This window comes from Pyxicephalus adspersus, chromosome 2 (genome assembly GCF_032062135.1).
Source record: "Pyxicephalus adspersus chromosome 2, UCB_Pads_2.0, whole genome shotgun sequence".
Lineage (NCBI taxonomy): Eukaryota > Metazoa > Chordata > Amphibia > Anura > Pyxicephalidae > Pyxicephalus > Pyxicephalus adspersus.
Genome location: NC_092859.1, coordinates 148,322,936 through 148,338,521, shown reverse-complemented (window position 1 = coordinate 148,338,521; position 15,586 = coordinate 148,322,936). Strand labels below are relative to the sequence as shown.

General features: G+C 37.7%; 1 protein-coding gene across 1 annotated transcript; it reads left to right on the top strand.

The window, feature by feature from the left end:
* Nucleotides 1-1,429: 1,429 nt before the first annotated feature.
* LOC140324670 (aminopeptidase N-like) lies at nucleotides 1,430-14,981 on the top strand. The gene is made up of 11 exons (XM_072402736.1): nucleotides 1,430-2,246; nucleotides 2,641-2,783; nucleotides 3,562-3,686; nucleotides 6,550-6,676; nucleotides 8,165-8,319; nucleotides 9,175-9,288; nucleotides 9,931-10,074; nucleotides 10,899-10,964; nucleotides 11,761-11,826; nucleotides 12,906-13,081; nucleotides 14,882-14,981. The coding sequence occupies exons 1-11, from the start codon at nucleotides 1,660-1,662 to the stop codon at nucleotides 14,964-14,966; spliced, it is 1,788 nt and encodes a 595-aa protein (XP_072258837.1). The 5' UTR covers nucleotides 1,430-1,659; the 3' UTR covers nucleotides 14,967-14,981.
* Nucleotides 14,982-15,586: the final 605 nt, after the last annotated feature.

Here is a 15,586-nt window from a genome sequence, read left to right as displayed (position 1 = left end):
AAAATTAAAAACAAAAAATAATATTAATCCATCCTTATGTTTTATGTACTATGGTCATCTTTTGGCCTGGCTTCAGCAACCTCATTTAAGCTTCAATGCCAATGGTGTTCATAATTTAGGAATTAGCACCTAAGAATGGTATCTCTTCATTGAATTTTGTCATATTATTCATGTTTTACATATTCAATGTCAATGTCTTCAAATAAGAAATCCTGGTAACACATCAGCCCTGATTCATTAAATTTCTTAAAAATCTTTTGCTATTTTTTAGAATATGTTTTCAACCCTGGTCCAGATGCATTCCAGTTCTGCTGGTTCACCCAGGTTCTCCCATGGAAAATTATCCTCTCCAGTCTTGGAGAGCTTTAATAAATCAGGCCTTATATGTCCAGGAAACCATCTTTCAAGTAACATTGCAACATGACTACATTGATAAATCAGGCCAAATATGGCAACCTATGAACAGGAGGAACCAATAAAAAGGAAGATCTGAAAACAGTTCGGAGTGACATAGAAAACATGAGAATCAGAATAATAACCACCCTATGAGAACCTTAAAGTTAAATGTTCAATGACTCTTTAACTCAGTGGAAATAGACCTAGAAACATCCCACCACCTATGGTAAATTTAGGATTAGATTCTACTAAAAGTTTTGTAATATTATGAGTCCTTTGTAAAATATCTTGGGATTGAATGGAAGGAAATACAAATTATTTAGGTTTTCTATTTTTGGTGACCAATTGATTGACCATTGTTTTTATGGTGTCTGTTATGATTACATAAAGGGAGGAAATAGGGAGGTGCAAATTGTGCCACTGCACACAAGGGCTTTGGACCCTCCCCGGCCAACAGGGGCTCCCACAGGGCCCCAAGTCAGTTCGGCAGGTGGCCCCAATCAGTTCTCCACTGGGGCCCAATATTGGCTACATTCTCCGCTGATTCCATATAAATTCCTTATTCTTTTTATGTGGATATTACCAGGTTACCAATACTAGGTTAAGGCTGGCTTTTATTTTGCTTCCCCCGATTCATTCTTCTCCTCTTGATCCACATTTCAAAAACATTTTTAATTAAGAGCTTTCTGCAATACATGAAGATTAAGGGCGGTCGGAAGGGCTAGCAAGGAGTTACACAGTACATAATTACCTAAAAACATTTACAGCACCCTGTCTCAGTTCTTTTCCGATATTTGCAAAAAAATATATATAATTTTAATTGTTCTCCCCAGCACTTTTCAGTGACCACCCGGCTGTTTTTGGGTGGTTAGGAAAATGTTAGGTCACAATAAAGGGGCTGCCACCCAGCTATAGCTTCCACCTGTCTTAAATAAAATTCTGGGGGGAATACTGTTAAATGATTCAAGTATTTGGATAAATACATAGCTTTAATTTAATTAAAGATGTGTAATGATGCCTTTCTTTTTCTTAGGTGAACTCTTCACATCAGCTATCCATTAACAAGCTGAACTATCAATGGATAGAGCAAATGCTGAATATTTGGACAGGCAATAAGGTTAAACTACTTGCAACCTTTGCTCCAACAAGTTAACATTTCACTAATTGACTGTACTGCAATACAAACTCCTGGTTCTGCCCCGTGGGAGTATATAAAGGGATTCATCTCTAATCCTAGTTCTTGTGGCATTTCATCCCGACACCATGGGGAAGGGCTTCTATGTTAGCAAGCTCATAGCCTTTGTTGCCATCTTTTTTGCCATAGCTGCAGTGGCTACCATCATTGCACTGTCGGTAGTTTATGCCAATGAAAAAGCCAATAATAAGAAAGAAGAGAATGGAGAACCCACAATTACAACCCCCGGCAGCTCAGTGAGCCCTACCACTCCTGCATCCAACGAACCTTGGGACAAGTTCCGGCTTCCAAAAAATCTAAAACCTGACCACTATGATGTTGAACTCAGACCGGTCTTGGATAAGAATGCTCAGGGACTCTATGTCTTTTATGGAAAAAGTGTTGCCTCTTTTAAATGTGTAAATCCCACTAATCTTGTTATTATACACAGCAACAAACTAAATTATACAGTGGCTCCTGTGCTAAAGGATGATACGAACAGAGAAATCCCCAACACACATAAGCTGGTGGAGAAGACCAATTACTTGGTGCTGCACCTCAATGAGAATCTGCAAAGTGGTAAAACATACACGCTTCACACAGACTTTATCGGGGAACTGGCAGATGATCTGGCAGGATTTTACCGCAGTGAATATGTGGAAGATGGTATAACCAAGTAAGTCGTTTTAAAAAAAAAACTATGACTCTGAAGTCTTTGTAAATGGTATAAGTTTGATAGGCTGCTTGTTGGTGCTCCGTGATAATTCTTAGCATTTTCCATGTAGAACTTAGATCTAAGCTGAATATGCTTCTGGTTTCATATATTTTGTTTTTATATTAGTTTTATCATATTTCAATATTAGTCTTTAATCAAGGTGTACAATCAATGGCTTGAACAACCAACTCAATTTTATGATCATTTCACATTTTTTAGGCTGATTGGGTTTAAACCTTTTTTCCAACACTGAAATATAATTAGATTATTCTGTGTGACTGTAAGCATGCAATTGAATTTGAGAATTAGTAATACAGTCGTTGGTTTTCCAGTTATTTTCTTTTTTTTTTAACAGAATCATTGCCACCACCCAAATGCAAGCACCTGATGCAAGGAAGGCATTCCCATGCTTTGATGAGCCCGGAATGAAAGCAACTTTCAGCATCACTCTCAGACACAAGCCTAACTATGTAGCACTGTCCAATATGAACCCCATCAGTAAGTCACAAAGAATTTTTATTATTTTATCAACTAGCACACAGATATGCAATATACATCAAGCTAAATTAATGATAGCTCTATTAGACTACATGATTTATTAAAGCTCTCCAAGGCTGGAGAAGATACACTTTCATCAGTGAAGCTGGGTGATCCAGCAAACACCGAATAGATCTGGTCCAAGATTGAAAACATTTGCTAGCAAATAGCAAATGACTTTGTTGAAATCCAGTTCAGGTTTGCTGGATCTCCCAGCTTCACTGATGAAAGTGTATCCTCTCCAGTGTTGGAGAGCTTTAATAAATCAGGTCCATTGGAGGGAATATTCTGTGTAATATAACACACCGGCTATACTTGCATTCTAGTTTCTGTCACCATTTAGCTCATTCTACCCACTGGTTCATGTAGGAATCTATGGCCTCAGCACAGACCAAGAGAACTGGAAACTAGAAAAAGTGGCATTACTTGTGGAAGAACACAATTTTTCTTGCAAACACTCGCTGCTTTATAATTGATTTCCAAGGTTTGACTAATGTTTGGTCCATCAGGTGGAGAAGCAATTGTGACCACTTAAAGGGCTAGCAGAATTTTTTATGTACCCATAGGATTTTCACGTGTCTTCAATGAAGAGCTCAATTTAGGACAATTATTGAAAATTTTTATTTATTTTTTATTTTATTTAATTTTTTTTTGCATTAATTTATTAGACTTAAAAGTCCACCTTTTTAATAAACTCTTCCGACCTTGCCTGTTTTCTGATTTCATTATTCTCTTCTAGGTGTTACCACTGAAACAATCGATGGTCAACAATGGCAGGTCACAAAATTCAATACAACTCCGAAGATGTCCACCTACCTAGTGGCCTTCATAGTCTCAGAGTTCACATCAGTGGGGGATGAAAAGGTGAGTGCTCTTTACTTTTGGCACCTGTGAACCAACAGGTCTCAGATCAAACACTCAAATAATACATAAATACATACATTCTTCAAAGCAATTTAATAAAAAATGACCATGCTGAGCTAGTTTTAGTAGAACATTAAAATAGTTTTTCTGATGTAGTCTTCTCAAATTGTGATTTAGTGAATACCTGTCTTACCCGTTACTGTGGACAAAGTCTTAACTCTTCTCTCATCATCTCTGTCTACTACATGTCCACTTGACCCAATTCCCTCTGACCTACTCCGTGCCCATTCCTCCACCCTGGCCCCTGCCCTAACTTAACTATTCAACCTCTCCCTTTCCACTGGTAAATACCCCTCAGCTTTTAAACGTGCCATAATTCTCCCTATCCTAAAGAAACCCTCACTGGACCCCTCCCTACCCTCCAACTACCGACCTATCTCCCTTCTCCCATATGTCTCCAAACTTCTTGAACGCCTTGTCTACAAAAGACTCACCCATTACCTGAGCACCAACTCTCTCCTTGACCCCCTCCAGTCTGGTTTTAGAGCTGCCCATTCCACTGAAAACAGCCCTTACTAAAGTGGGCAATGACCTCATCAGAGCTAAGTCTCAAGGCAACTTTTCCCTGCTCCTTCTCCTTTATCTTTCCTCTGCTTTTGACACTGTTGATCACCCCCTTCTAATACAAATCATGCGCTCCATTGGTATCTGTGACACTGCTCTCTCTTGGTTTGCTTCCTATCTGTCTGACCGCTCCTTTCAAGTCTCTTTCAATGTTAATTCCTCCTCGCCCACTCTCCTCCCTGTTGGTGTTCCCCAAGGGTCAGTCCTTGCACCGGTTCTCTTTTCTCTGTACACCTCCTCTCTCGGCAGTCTCATATCCTCCTTTGGCCTACAGTACCATCTGTATGCTGATGACACTCAAATCTATCTGTCCACCCCTGACCTGTCTCCCTCAGTCCTGGATAAGGTCTCATGCTGCCTGTCAGCCATCTCATCATGAATGTCTGACCGACTCCTGAAACTCAACCTGAATGAAACCAAACTCATCATCTTCCCCCCCTCAAATTCCAAATCTCCCCGACATATATCTGTATAACTGTTAACAACACTGTTATTCGGCCCTCCCCTCAGGCACTTTGTCTTGGTGTCACCTTTGACTCGGCCCTCTCATTTACCCCCCATATTCAGAACATTTCCAGGTCCTGTCACTTTCACCTACGCAACATCTCCAAAATCCGCCCCTACCTGTCCCCTGAGAGCACCAAACTCCTTGTACATGCTCTTATCATCTCCCGTCTGGACTACTGTATCCTCCTCCTCTCTGGTATTCCACTAACCCGACTCTCTCCTCTACAATATATTATGAATGCTTCAGCCAGACTCATCCATCCTTCCCTCTGCTCCTCTTCTGCTGCATCTCTTTGTAGTTCTCTTCATTGGCTTCCATTTCACCTTGGAATCAAATTCAAGCTCCTGTGCTTTGCCTTCAAATCCCTCCACAGTTATTGTCCCACTTCTGACTGTCCGACTCCCCCATTTCTGACTTGGTAAAAAAATACTCCCCCTGTCGCTCTCTTCGCTCCTCCAATGACCTACTAATGACTTTCTCACTCATAACCTCATCACAAACACGGATACAGGACTTCTCTAGAGCTGCCCCGACTCTCTGGAATGGTTTTCCTCGTCCTATTCGGCTTGCTCCTACTTTCTGCTCATTTAAAAGAGTGCTCAAAACCCATTTTTTCAAACTTGCCTACCCATCTTCTTCTGTTTTTTGAAACCACCACTACTTCCCAGCAATACATATCTCCCATCCTATTGTGTGTGAAATTCCCCCACCTACTAGATTGTAAGCTCTTCGGGGCGGGGTTCTGTCCTCCAATATCACGGTCTGTATTACTCTGTCATTTGCAATCCCTATTTAATGTACAGCGCTTCGTAATATGTTGGCACTATATAAACCCTGTTTATAATAATAATAATATTACAGAATTGTTTTTAATTTCTTGGTCAATGAGCTTAATAATTGATAATCAAAATCTTGATTCTTTGTTTTAAAAAAGTCATTGGGCCTGATTTACTAAAGCTCTCTAAGGCTTGTATCAGTGAAGCTGGGTGATCCAGTACACCTGGAATGGGTGTCTCCAAAGTCATTTGCTATTTGATAGCAAATGTTTGGAATCTTGGACCAAATCCATTGCCGGGTTTGCTCAATCACCGAGCTTAGCTGAAAGTGTATCCTCCCCAGCCCTTGAGAGCTTTAATAAATCAGACCCACTGAATCAGCATGGCAACCAACCAACCAACTAGCATTTTCAGAAAAAAAGTCAACCGTATATGTCTCTTTGGAAGAGAGATAAAGATTAATTTAGATTGCACATAATAGCAATATCCAAGGATTACATATATTAGTTATTAGTATATACATAAGGCCTGATATAATATAATCAGCTTTAATATAGTAATAATATAGTAATAAACTTTATCATATAATAATAAGCTTTAATATAGCTGTCCAGGACTGGAGATGATGGAATATTATAGAAGAAGCTGGGTGATACAGCAAACATGGAATTGATTTCTTAAAAATTATTTTGTTTGGCAAATGTTTTCAATCCAGGACCAGGGTTTTTCATAACAGTTTACCTTCTTCAGTCCTGGTGAACCTTACCAAATTAGGTCCATAGTGTTCCCTTTACTTCTGTGTACATGAACATGCATGAACTACCAAATAGCTATTTATAGGATAGCAGATGTGTATGAATGGCAAATGTGATATAATATTTATAGCACAAGGCACAAGGAACAATACCTCACTTGTGTTTATGCATGATATTAACATTTTTTTGCTGTTTTTTAGGTTAAAATTTGGGGACGTAAAAAAGCTATAGATCTGGGCCAAGGACAATATGCACTGAATGTCACAAAGCCGATTTTGGAATTTTTTGAGAGCTATTATAATGTTCCCTACCCTCTGCCCAAATCAGGTATGTGGATAATGACCCACTCATGTACTTTGTTCTATGTTAGCCTGAAGCAAATTATATTTCTCTCTATCAATGGGCCTGATTTATTAAAGCTCTCCAAGGCTGGGAAAGTTTCAATTTAATCAGTTAAGCTGGGTGATCCAGCAAACCTGGAACGGATCTGGTCTGGGATTGAAAACATTTAGTAACAAATAGTAAAAGACATTAAAAAAAATCCATTCCAGGTTTTCTGGATCACCCAGTTTCCCCGATGAAATGCATCATCTCCAGCCTTGGAGAACTTTAATAAATCAGGCTCTATGTGTCTATCCTGGACAAAAACAAATGGTGTTAAGTTCCATTCAACTTCTCATAACAAAGGTAATTTGCCAGCCCTTTCAATAATAAAAAAGTGGACAAACAGAAAAAAAGAAGGCTTTTAGGCATATAAACAATATATTTTGTCAAACCACAAATTTACAAAGTGATTGTATACACACATATAAATGTAACAAGTATTATATATTGTATAAGTATTATATATTTGTTTTTATAGGAAAAAAATCTGCTTTTTGTATATACTTATATATACGTACTTATATATATATATATATATATATATATATATATATATATATAGTAAAAGTATGTATATATAAGTATATACAAAAAGCAGATTTTTTTCCTGATATAAGAGCCTATTCTCACATTCATAGCAGACAGTCCCAGAATATATAAGTAAATAATTAGTATCAGTATATCAGTATATAATAAGTAAATAATTGCAGTCATTTAGTAGGTTCCGACGCGTTTCGCCATTAATAGACTTATTCATGAGCATATATGACATGCAATGTAATAGCAAAATTAATAGGAACCAAGTCTTAGTGTTCACAATTTATCATACTGCAATCAAAAGACTAATAGAATAGAATCGTTTATGACTCAAATAGTAAATTGTTGAACAATAAAGTATTAGGACTTACATATTCAGTCAATTGGGCAGAGTGTATTAATGGAGCTCCTGGGGCTTCATGGTTCTAAATTGAGGGTAAAAGAGATGTAATCCCATAGTTTAAGAATTGTACAAATATTACAAATACCAATTGTTCAAATAAATATTTGAAAGAGAGACATTTAAATAATAAACAGATTTTCCTCACGGTAGTAATGCTTTGGTGACGTTCTTCATTTGTATTTATTTGTGATCTGAATGATTTTATCATCATCAATAGTAGAAAAAATATATGAAAACATGAGATGAAAACATATTGTCTTGCCCAACATATCACATAATATACATTTTCAATAATATGCACAGAAAATATATAAAATATATAAATATATATATATTAAATATTTAAAGGTACATGCAGTTTTTTATAGGGACGTCTGCTTCAAAGTGATTTTATTTTTTGTTTACGCATTAAGAAACAAAAAATGAATTTAACATATAGTCACAATCTGTTCAAACAGATCTACAACGTAACAATATGTTTTAATCTGCAGATCAGATAGCTTTGCCTGACTTCAGTGCCGGAGCCATGGAGAACTGGGGACTGGTGACGTACAGAGAAAACGCTCTTCTTTGGGATCAAACGCAATCTTCCATCAGCAACAAGGAGAGGGTTCTCACAGTTATTGCTCATGAACTTGCTCATCAGGTGCTTTCCTTAATTCAATACCAACCATCATATATACAACAGTAATGTAACTCTATCAATATGAATTAAATATAGAGAATGGCTTAACAATCAGAATACAGAGAAAGTTTAGAGTGTAGAGTAGTTGATCTTTTATACAATCTTCATACATTTGTGCCTCAGTTCCCTAAAGTTGGAGTGGCTACTAACATACAAATAATCAGATCCTAAACAACAAATATGAGCCAAATGATCCAGCAAATCTGGAATAAATGTGGTCCAGGACTGAATTTTCTCTTCCTTATAATAATACATTGATGAGGATTCATCATTTAGTACACTTTGTGGCATGCAACAAACAATACTACTTGCAGACACTTGGGGCTAAAATGATTGGCACCAATGTGTACATAAAGTATCAATTAAAAATGACCTTTATGTTTTACTTAGTTTAATGAGATTGTATTCAGTGCAATTATTATCTGGAAGGGCAGAAAATTCAGAAGCGGACATAGGGAGGTGCAAAGTGTACTGCTGCAAGGGCTAAGGACCCAAAAGAGGTTCGTAAGTAAGTTCTGCACAAGGAACCCGAGTCAGTTCTGCACCAAGAAATTGCCCTGATCAAGCTACAATTCATTTAGGTTGTAATTTGCATAGGGCTTCAGATTCTATTTATTTATTTTTTGCTTATGGTACTTGACGTGATAAGACTGTGAAGGAATAATAAATATGTGCTGCAGGGATGGGTGGGAAGGGGTTGATTAAATAAAGCCAATTGCTTTGCATGGGAAATGTACATGTGTTCCATAAAGTGATGTTTGTAGCAATATTAATTTATTATTATTTGCTAATGTTAATATTCTGCTTCTATTAAAGTGGTTTGGGAACCTTGTGACCATAGAATGGTGGAATGATCTTTGGCTGAATGAAGGTTTTGCCTCCTACGTGGAATATCTTGGAGCAGATTTTGCAGAACCCACCTGGAAGATAGTACGTTAGAACTTTTTTCTTTATTTTCCTAATGTGTTCTCATAAATAATGACCTAGAAATAGTGAATAAAAAAAAGTGAGTTTTTGATAGGAAACGAACAAAAAAGTATGAATAATAAAACTCAGTAACAAGTCTGGGCCAAACACTTCTTTGGAATGATCTGCTCATTGCTACAATAAAACATTTCTTTTGTTTCTTTCTCCGTGGACTGATCCGATTTTTATTCTTCATTCAAGCCTGATAAAATAAGAATAGGGACTGTCATCTAATACAAAACAACCTGATTATGCAGAATATATAGCTTTATTAACCAGCAAGCAGATACATTCAATACAAGATTCACCCAAAAATCTAATAATTTTGTTACATTGGATTCAATTTGAAAGTGTGAATCAGTTTTTTTTACCTATGATTTCTAATTAAATCCAAAGTGAATCTTGGGTAAAAACTTTTATAAATAACTGTATTATATGAGATGGAAATTACAGTCCTACCAAAATTGTTTTATCTTAGCAATATATTGATTGATCCAATACCTGAAATATTCATCTGTTACCAGCAGAGTTGTTAAATAATTAGTATATTACATATTTTGCAAGCATTTATGTCACTTTAGCTGTGTTATTATCCTACTCTTACAGAAAGACTTGTCAGTGCTGTATGACGTACACAGAGTGATGGCAGTCGATGCCTTGGCCACTTCACATCCTCTTAGTTCAAATGAATCTGAAGTGAATACGCCATCAGAAATAAGTGGGCTATTTGATTCCATTTCTTATAGCAAGGTAAGTGTCATATAGCTTCTGCCACCCCATAATGCCCAGTGCTGCACTAGTAAAATATAATCGAATGATCTGTAATTATTATTACGACACATTAGATATTCCATCAGATATTTTTAGTCCTCTTAGTAGGGTAAAAGCATAAGTACAGTTTTGCTTAGTAATCGTGCAATAATATGGAGGTCATTGATGAAAAATCCCAGTGATTACTAAACACTATCCCTAAAGACACCCTAACTTCTACAAATTCCTTTTTGGATATGGAAACCCCGGCAACATTTCTAAATGTACAAGTGGTTTAGCTTAAAAGATTTGTCGTTTTATTGTTTACACAATGCATAGCCAGGTGGGTGATAACCCCATTTCTTGATTTAGCGTTACTTCATCTGGTATCACGTTTCTGTACCTAGTTTTCTCACCAGCACCGCAACACCTGAGCTGTATCTTCATTATGTGTTTTAGATGTTGGGTTTTATTATAATACATATAATAAAAATATCATCACCAGCAATAGTACTAAGAACAATTAGAGTTTTACATATTGGTTAGCACTCTGGCTTTTGCAGAGCTAGGTCCCAGGTTTGAATCTCGGCCAGGTCCCCATGTTTGCGTAGTTTCCCCTGGGTACTCGGGTTTCCTCCCACATTCCAAAAACATGTGGTTAGGTAATTTGGCTTCCCCTTGAAATTGACCTTAGACTGTATTAAAGACTGTGAAATGGACATTAGATTGGAGTGACCGCTAGTGACGTCACTATGGGCTTTTTTAAGTAAACAATAAATTATATTTTCTACTTAACATTGATTTTTTTTACTTCTTTGCATCAGGGTGCATCAGTTATTAGAATGCTGTCCTCATTCCTCACTGAAGACCTGTTTAAACAAGGATTGACCGTAAGTATCTCCCAACTATAACCTGTGGTATGAAGACATTGCTAGGTCGGCGATTGAAAAATGGACACATGATACTCTTTTATCTTCATTATCTTAAAATTTATGAAGGCAACTTCTATGATCCAGCCATAGCTTAGCTACAGACAGAACAAATGAGCGGGGGCTATCTACCCATTAATGACCCATCACCCTGCTCTATTATCCTTCAACAGATTGGACAGCTACTGGTGAGCTTTCCACCCGCTTCTCACCCCAAAGACAAAACAAGATGTCTGAGAAGATCTCCCTAAAGTGACGGAAATATCATCTTTGACACTTGTCACTAAAACACTTGTGCCCAGTGGGAGATTTTCCATTTACATATGTTGATCAAATGACAATGACTCACTCAAGATGGGAAATAGACAGCAATAAAACCTTCTGACCCAGATCAAATCTTAGATTTGAAGATTTTGGCAGTACTTGGCACTTTACATGGTAGCTGTGGGAGAGAAATAAGTGCTTGAACATGATAATGGCTCAGTCACCCCAATGCACAAACTCATAGAATATGTGGCCCCATTTATTCCAAATAGATGCCCAAACTACATGTTCAACATTTGTGTTGCACACCTTTTGTGTGCTCAGTGTAATGCACCAGCAGCCAATATAAATCAATGGGCTTTCCTAGTGCACATATCAAAGCAAAATAACGCGTTTGTGTTTAATGCAGTGGACCAAGCTGGTTTGAACAGAGCCGTAGTATTATCACATGATTCACATACACATATTGACATTGTTTCATTTTTTTTTCTAGAGCTACATGAATCAATTTGCATATGGCAATACCATATACAGTGACCTATGGGTGCATCTGCAGCAGGTATTTCAAAGCTTATTAGCATTAATGTTTTGCCTTACTCGTTTCCTCTTTTCTTCCCTCATCACTTGGCTAATAAAATGATTTCATAAAATGTAATAATATTCTAAAGGGTAACTAGATTTTACCAGTAGATGTTTTGTCAGGGACAAAAATAGGGCCATGTGCAAATATCAAATTTCAAATACACAGAATTCTATCTCTATGCACCACCTACCATTTTGTCCCAATAGGACCCTGGAGAAAGTGGGGGATCCAGGCATTTGTCAAGATTGCACCCCCCCAAAACTGGCTTTGAGTTTTGTGGACCACAAATAGCAAGCTTAGTGACATAAAGACATTTGTCTTTTTAAGGGTACTAACTAGTTTGTCTAGTAGTAGTTAGTCACATTCTGACCTATTTACCAGTTGATGACCTCAATGAATGTGAACCTTCACAGACCTACGAAGCAGTTACCATACGTCCACCATCCTAGATTTATTAAAATGGAGTGGAGCGGCCAATCAAAGTGTTGGATCTACCTTACAGACTTGATGGCTGTGATGTGGCCAGCTATGATGTAGTTGACTAACTTGTAGTGTGCATATCAACAAGCACAATTACATCATGCACCAATAGGAAACAACATAATCTAAAGATACAGTATAAAAAGAAATCAGTCTCATAGGGCCTGATTTATTAAAGCTCTCCAAGACTGGAGAAGAAGACTATTATGGGATAATCTATGTGATCCAGCAAACGTGCAATGAATCTGAAAGGAAAACAGTTGCTAACTAATAACAAATGATTTTGAAGAATTCCAATTCAGGTTTGCTGGATCAACCAAGTTCTTCCATGAGAGTCGATCTATTCCAGTTTCAGAGAGCTTTAATAAATCAGGTCTTTGGGCAAGGGAACCGAAATTGCATACTTCTGCATTCTGTAAAGAAAATTCACATTGTATCTACATAGCTTATAGTTCATCTTACTTTTCCATGACCTTTTTCAGTTCAAATTTTTTACCTCATTCTTTTTATCATTTAATGTCAGCTTTTTACATTGTGCAGTATCATTAATAAAATCTATTTTTATTTATTTTTAGGCAATAGATAACCAGGACCGTGTGAAACTTAATAACTCTATTAGTGAAATCATGGACACCTGGGTCTTGCAAATGGGTTTTCCAGTTGTAACAATCGATACAGAATCAGGTTCCTTAGACCAGCAGCACTTTCTTCTTGATCCAGAGTCAATCGTCACTCGTCCATCACCATTTGAGTATGATGATGAATTATTCAAATATTTGACTGATGCATGGGTGAATGTATTAGAATTTTGAATTAGAAATGTTAGGAGGAAGGAAAAGTAAAAAAATGTTTGAAGAGTGTCACATGCTCAAAGCAAAGCTTTCACATGTAATCTTGAAAACATATTTTAGAGTGGGGTGAGGCACAACAGTAGTCATTTCTTCTAGACCGTTTGCACTCACACTTTCCTTTGGATTTCAATAACCTACACCCCTAACAGCTTTTATCTACTTTTTACACCATTTCCTTGACCTACACTTCTGCAGTTTACTCATTCCTTATTCCTTTTGGCTCATTTTCTTTCCTACAGTGTCCCTATGTTCTACTCTCCTTTTAAGGTGACATGACTGTAGCAAAACAGATGTTGCAGACTTCAAACCAACCCAATCAACCCTCCATACCCACTTCAACCACCCCCCAAAAATATTCACACCATAGTTTTGGTTTGATTTTTTTCTGGTCCTCAAAGGCAGCCTAATTACACAGGTGGTCTTCTTTACCTGAAAATACATTGCTCCCAGACGCCAGCTTGGGAATGATGTACCTCCTCCTTTTACCGCAGACCACCATCAAATGTTATCCAAAACAAAACTTTTCCACAAACCATGGAGACTCCACACCAAAAACGGGTCCCCATTGCACCATCACTCTGTACCAATAAACACTACCCCTCGAGGACCTCAACTGCTCGACCTTAAGACACTATTCCATCTACCCAGAAACATAACAAAATACTATTCCCAAAATAGCGGTGAGTGGGAAACTTTTCTTTGCACCCTCTCTAAGCTAATGGCCTCTCCACTTCCCTTTTCTGACATTTTAACAACAACCCCTCCCTCACCTGTGACCCTTAAACCCAACTCCTATAACTTCCAAAACTACTTACCCTGTCCTGCTTGCTTCCTGTCTGCCCGGTCATTGCGGCCTTGCTCTTCGCTCCTTTTCTCGCTCGCTCCAGGCCTGACTTTATAGTCTGCTGTTCTTCTAAAATGTCCTCTTGTCCTTCTCTCTTCATGCAGTGTGCATATTGCCTTCTTATCATCTACGGCAGGGGTGCCCACATGTTTTTGGCATGCAAGCTACTTTTAAAATGACCGAGTCAAAATAATCTACCAACAATAAAAATGCTAAACATATGTTTATTTATATATATACCGAGATTACATGTATTTAAAATATATATTGTTTACCCTGCATAACAGCATGAACATGTATGGCACAGTACAACTCTGTACATTTTTGGCCATTGCCTTACTCCGATGATATTTTAAACTGAATGGAATCAGCCAAAGTTGCATAGTCCGGACAGTAGTTGCTGGTAGCCAGCCTCAAACAGATTTCCAAATGATCATCAGTCATGGTGGAACGGTATTTGGACTTAATAACTCCTGTGCGATCTACCAGTAGATCGCGATCCATGTGTTGGGCACCCCAGATCTACAGAGTCTTTAAAGCCCACTCCTCTCTTGCAGTGTCCTAATGGCCCCCTATTTTTGCAGTTTCCTGCTCTCTTCCTATATTTTCCACTTGCCCTGCTTTGCTGCTGAGTTCTTATCCCCTGCTCTTTGTCTGCAGTGTGTTCATTCTCTGCTTTCCTTCTACAGTGTCCTCATGATCTGACCTCCTCCAACCTCCAAAACCGGGAAGACAATTTCTTTACAAATGGGATTAACTAACAGAAAATTAAATTTGTGCAGGATAGAATCCAAAAACTTTCTATATACAAAGCCAAATAGAGTTTACTAAATATTTGTTCTTAAATCTTTTTCAGCTACATTTGGAAGGTACCTATTACATATCTTAAAAATAATGGACAAAAAGGAGATTGGTGGTTTAATGTGCGCATAGGTATGTAATCTATTTAATTGCTTCATTATATGCAAATTACAATTACAGCTGTGGCAAAATACATGTCAATACACAACACATGCAATATGTACCTCAATGCAACATGTTAGTGTGAATGGGTGCTGTTAAAAACAAAGCATTTACTGATATTAAACACCAAAAGAAAATGTAGAACGCAAATGGGTATGATGATGCCTCTTGTATAAAGTCTTTAAAATGAGCCTCTGATTTGCATATGCAAAGCAAAACAACTGGTACACGTTAATGTAAATTTGGGCATGTTCAGACCCAAATAAAGATTAAGCAATCCTGTGTAGCTCCCCATAGCTGCCACCTTGTTGGGGCTATTGGTACCGCTCACTGCAGCCCCCTTTTATCTTCTATGGTGCTGCCGCCGGGAGTATATGTAGCTTCTGCCACTAAGCATCAGTTCCCTGACATGAGGAAGTGATAAACTTCCTTAGTTCCTTCTCCATTCACTGTTGGAAGAAATAAAGAAATACCTGTTACTTTCAGGTATAAGAGAAAATATAATTCCACTTGTCCACCATATGACAATTCTGTTGCCAGGACCTACGATTGACATATATCTGTGTAAGTTCTTATTAGCAATGACTCCAGGCTGCAT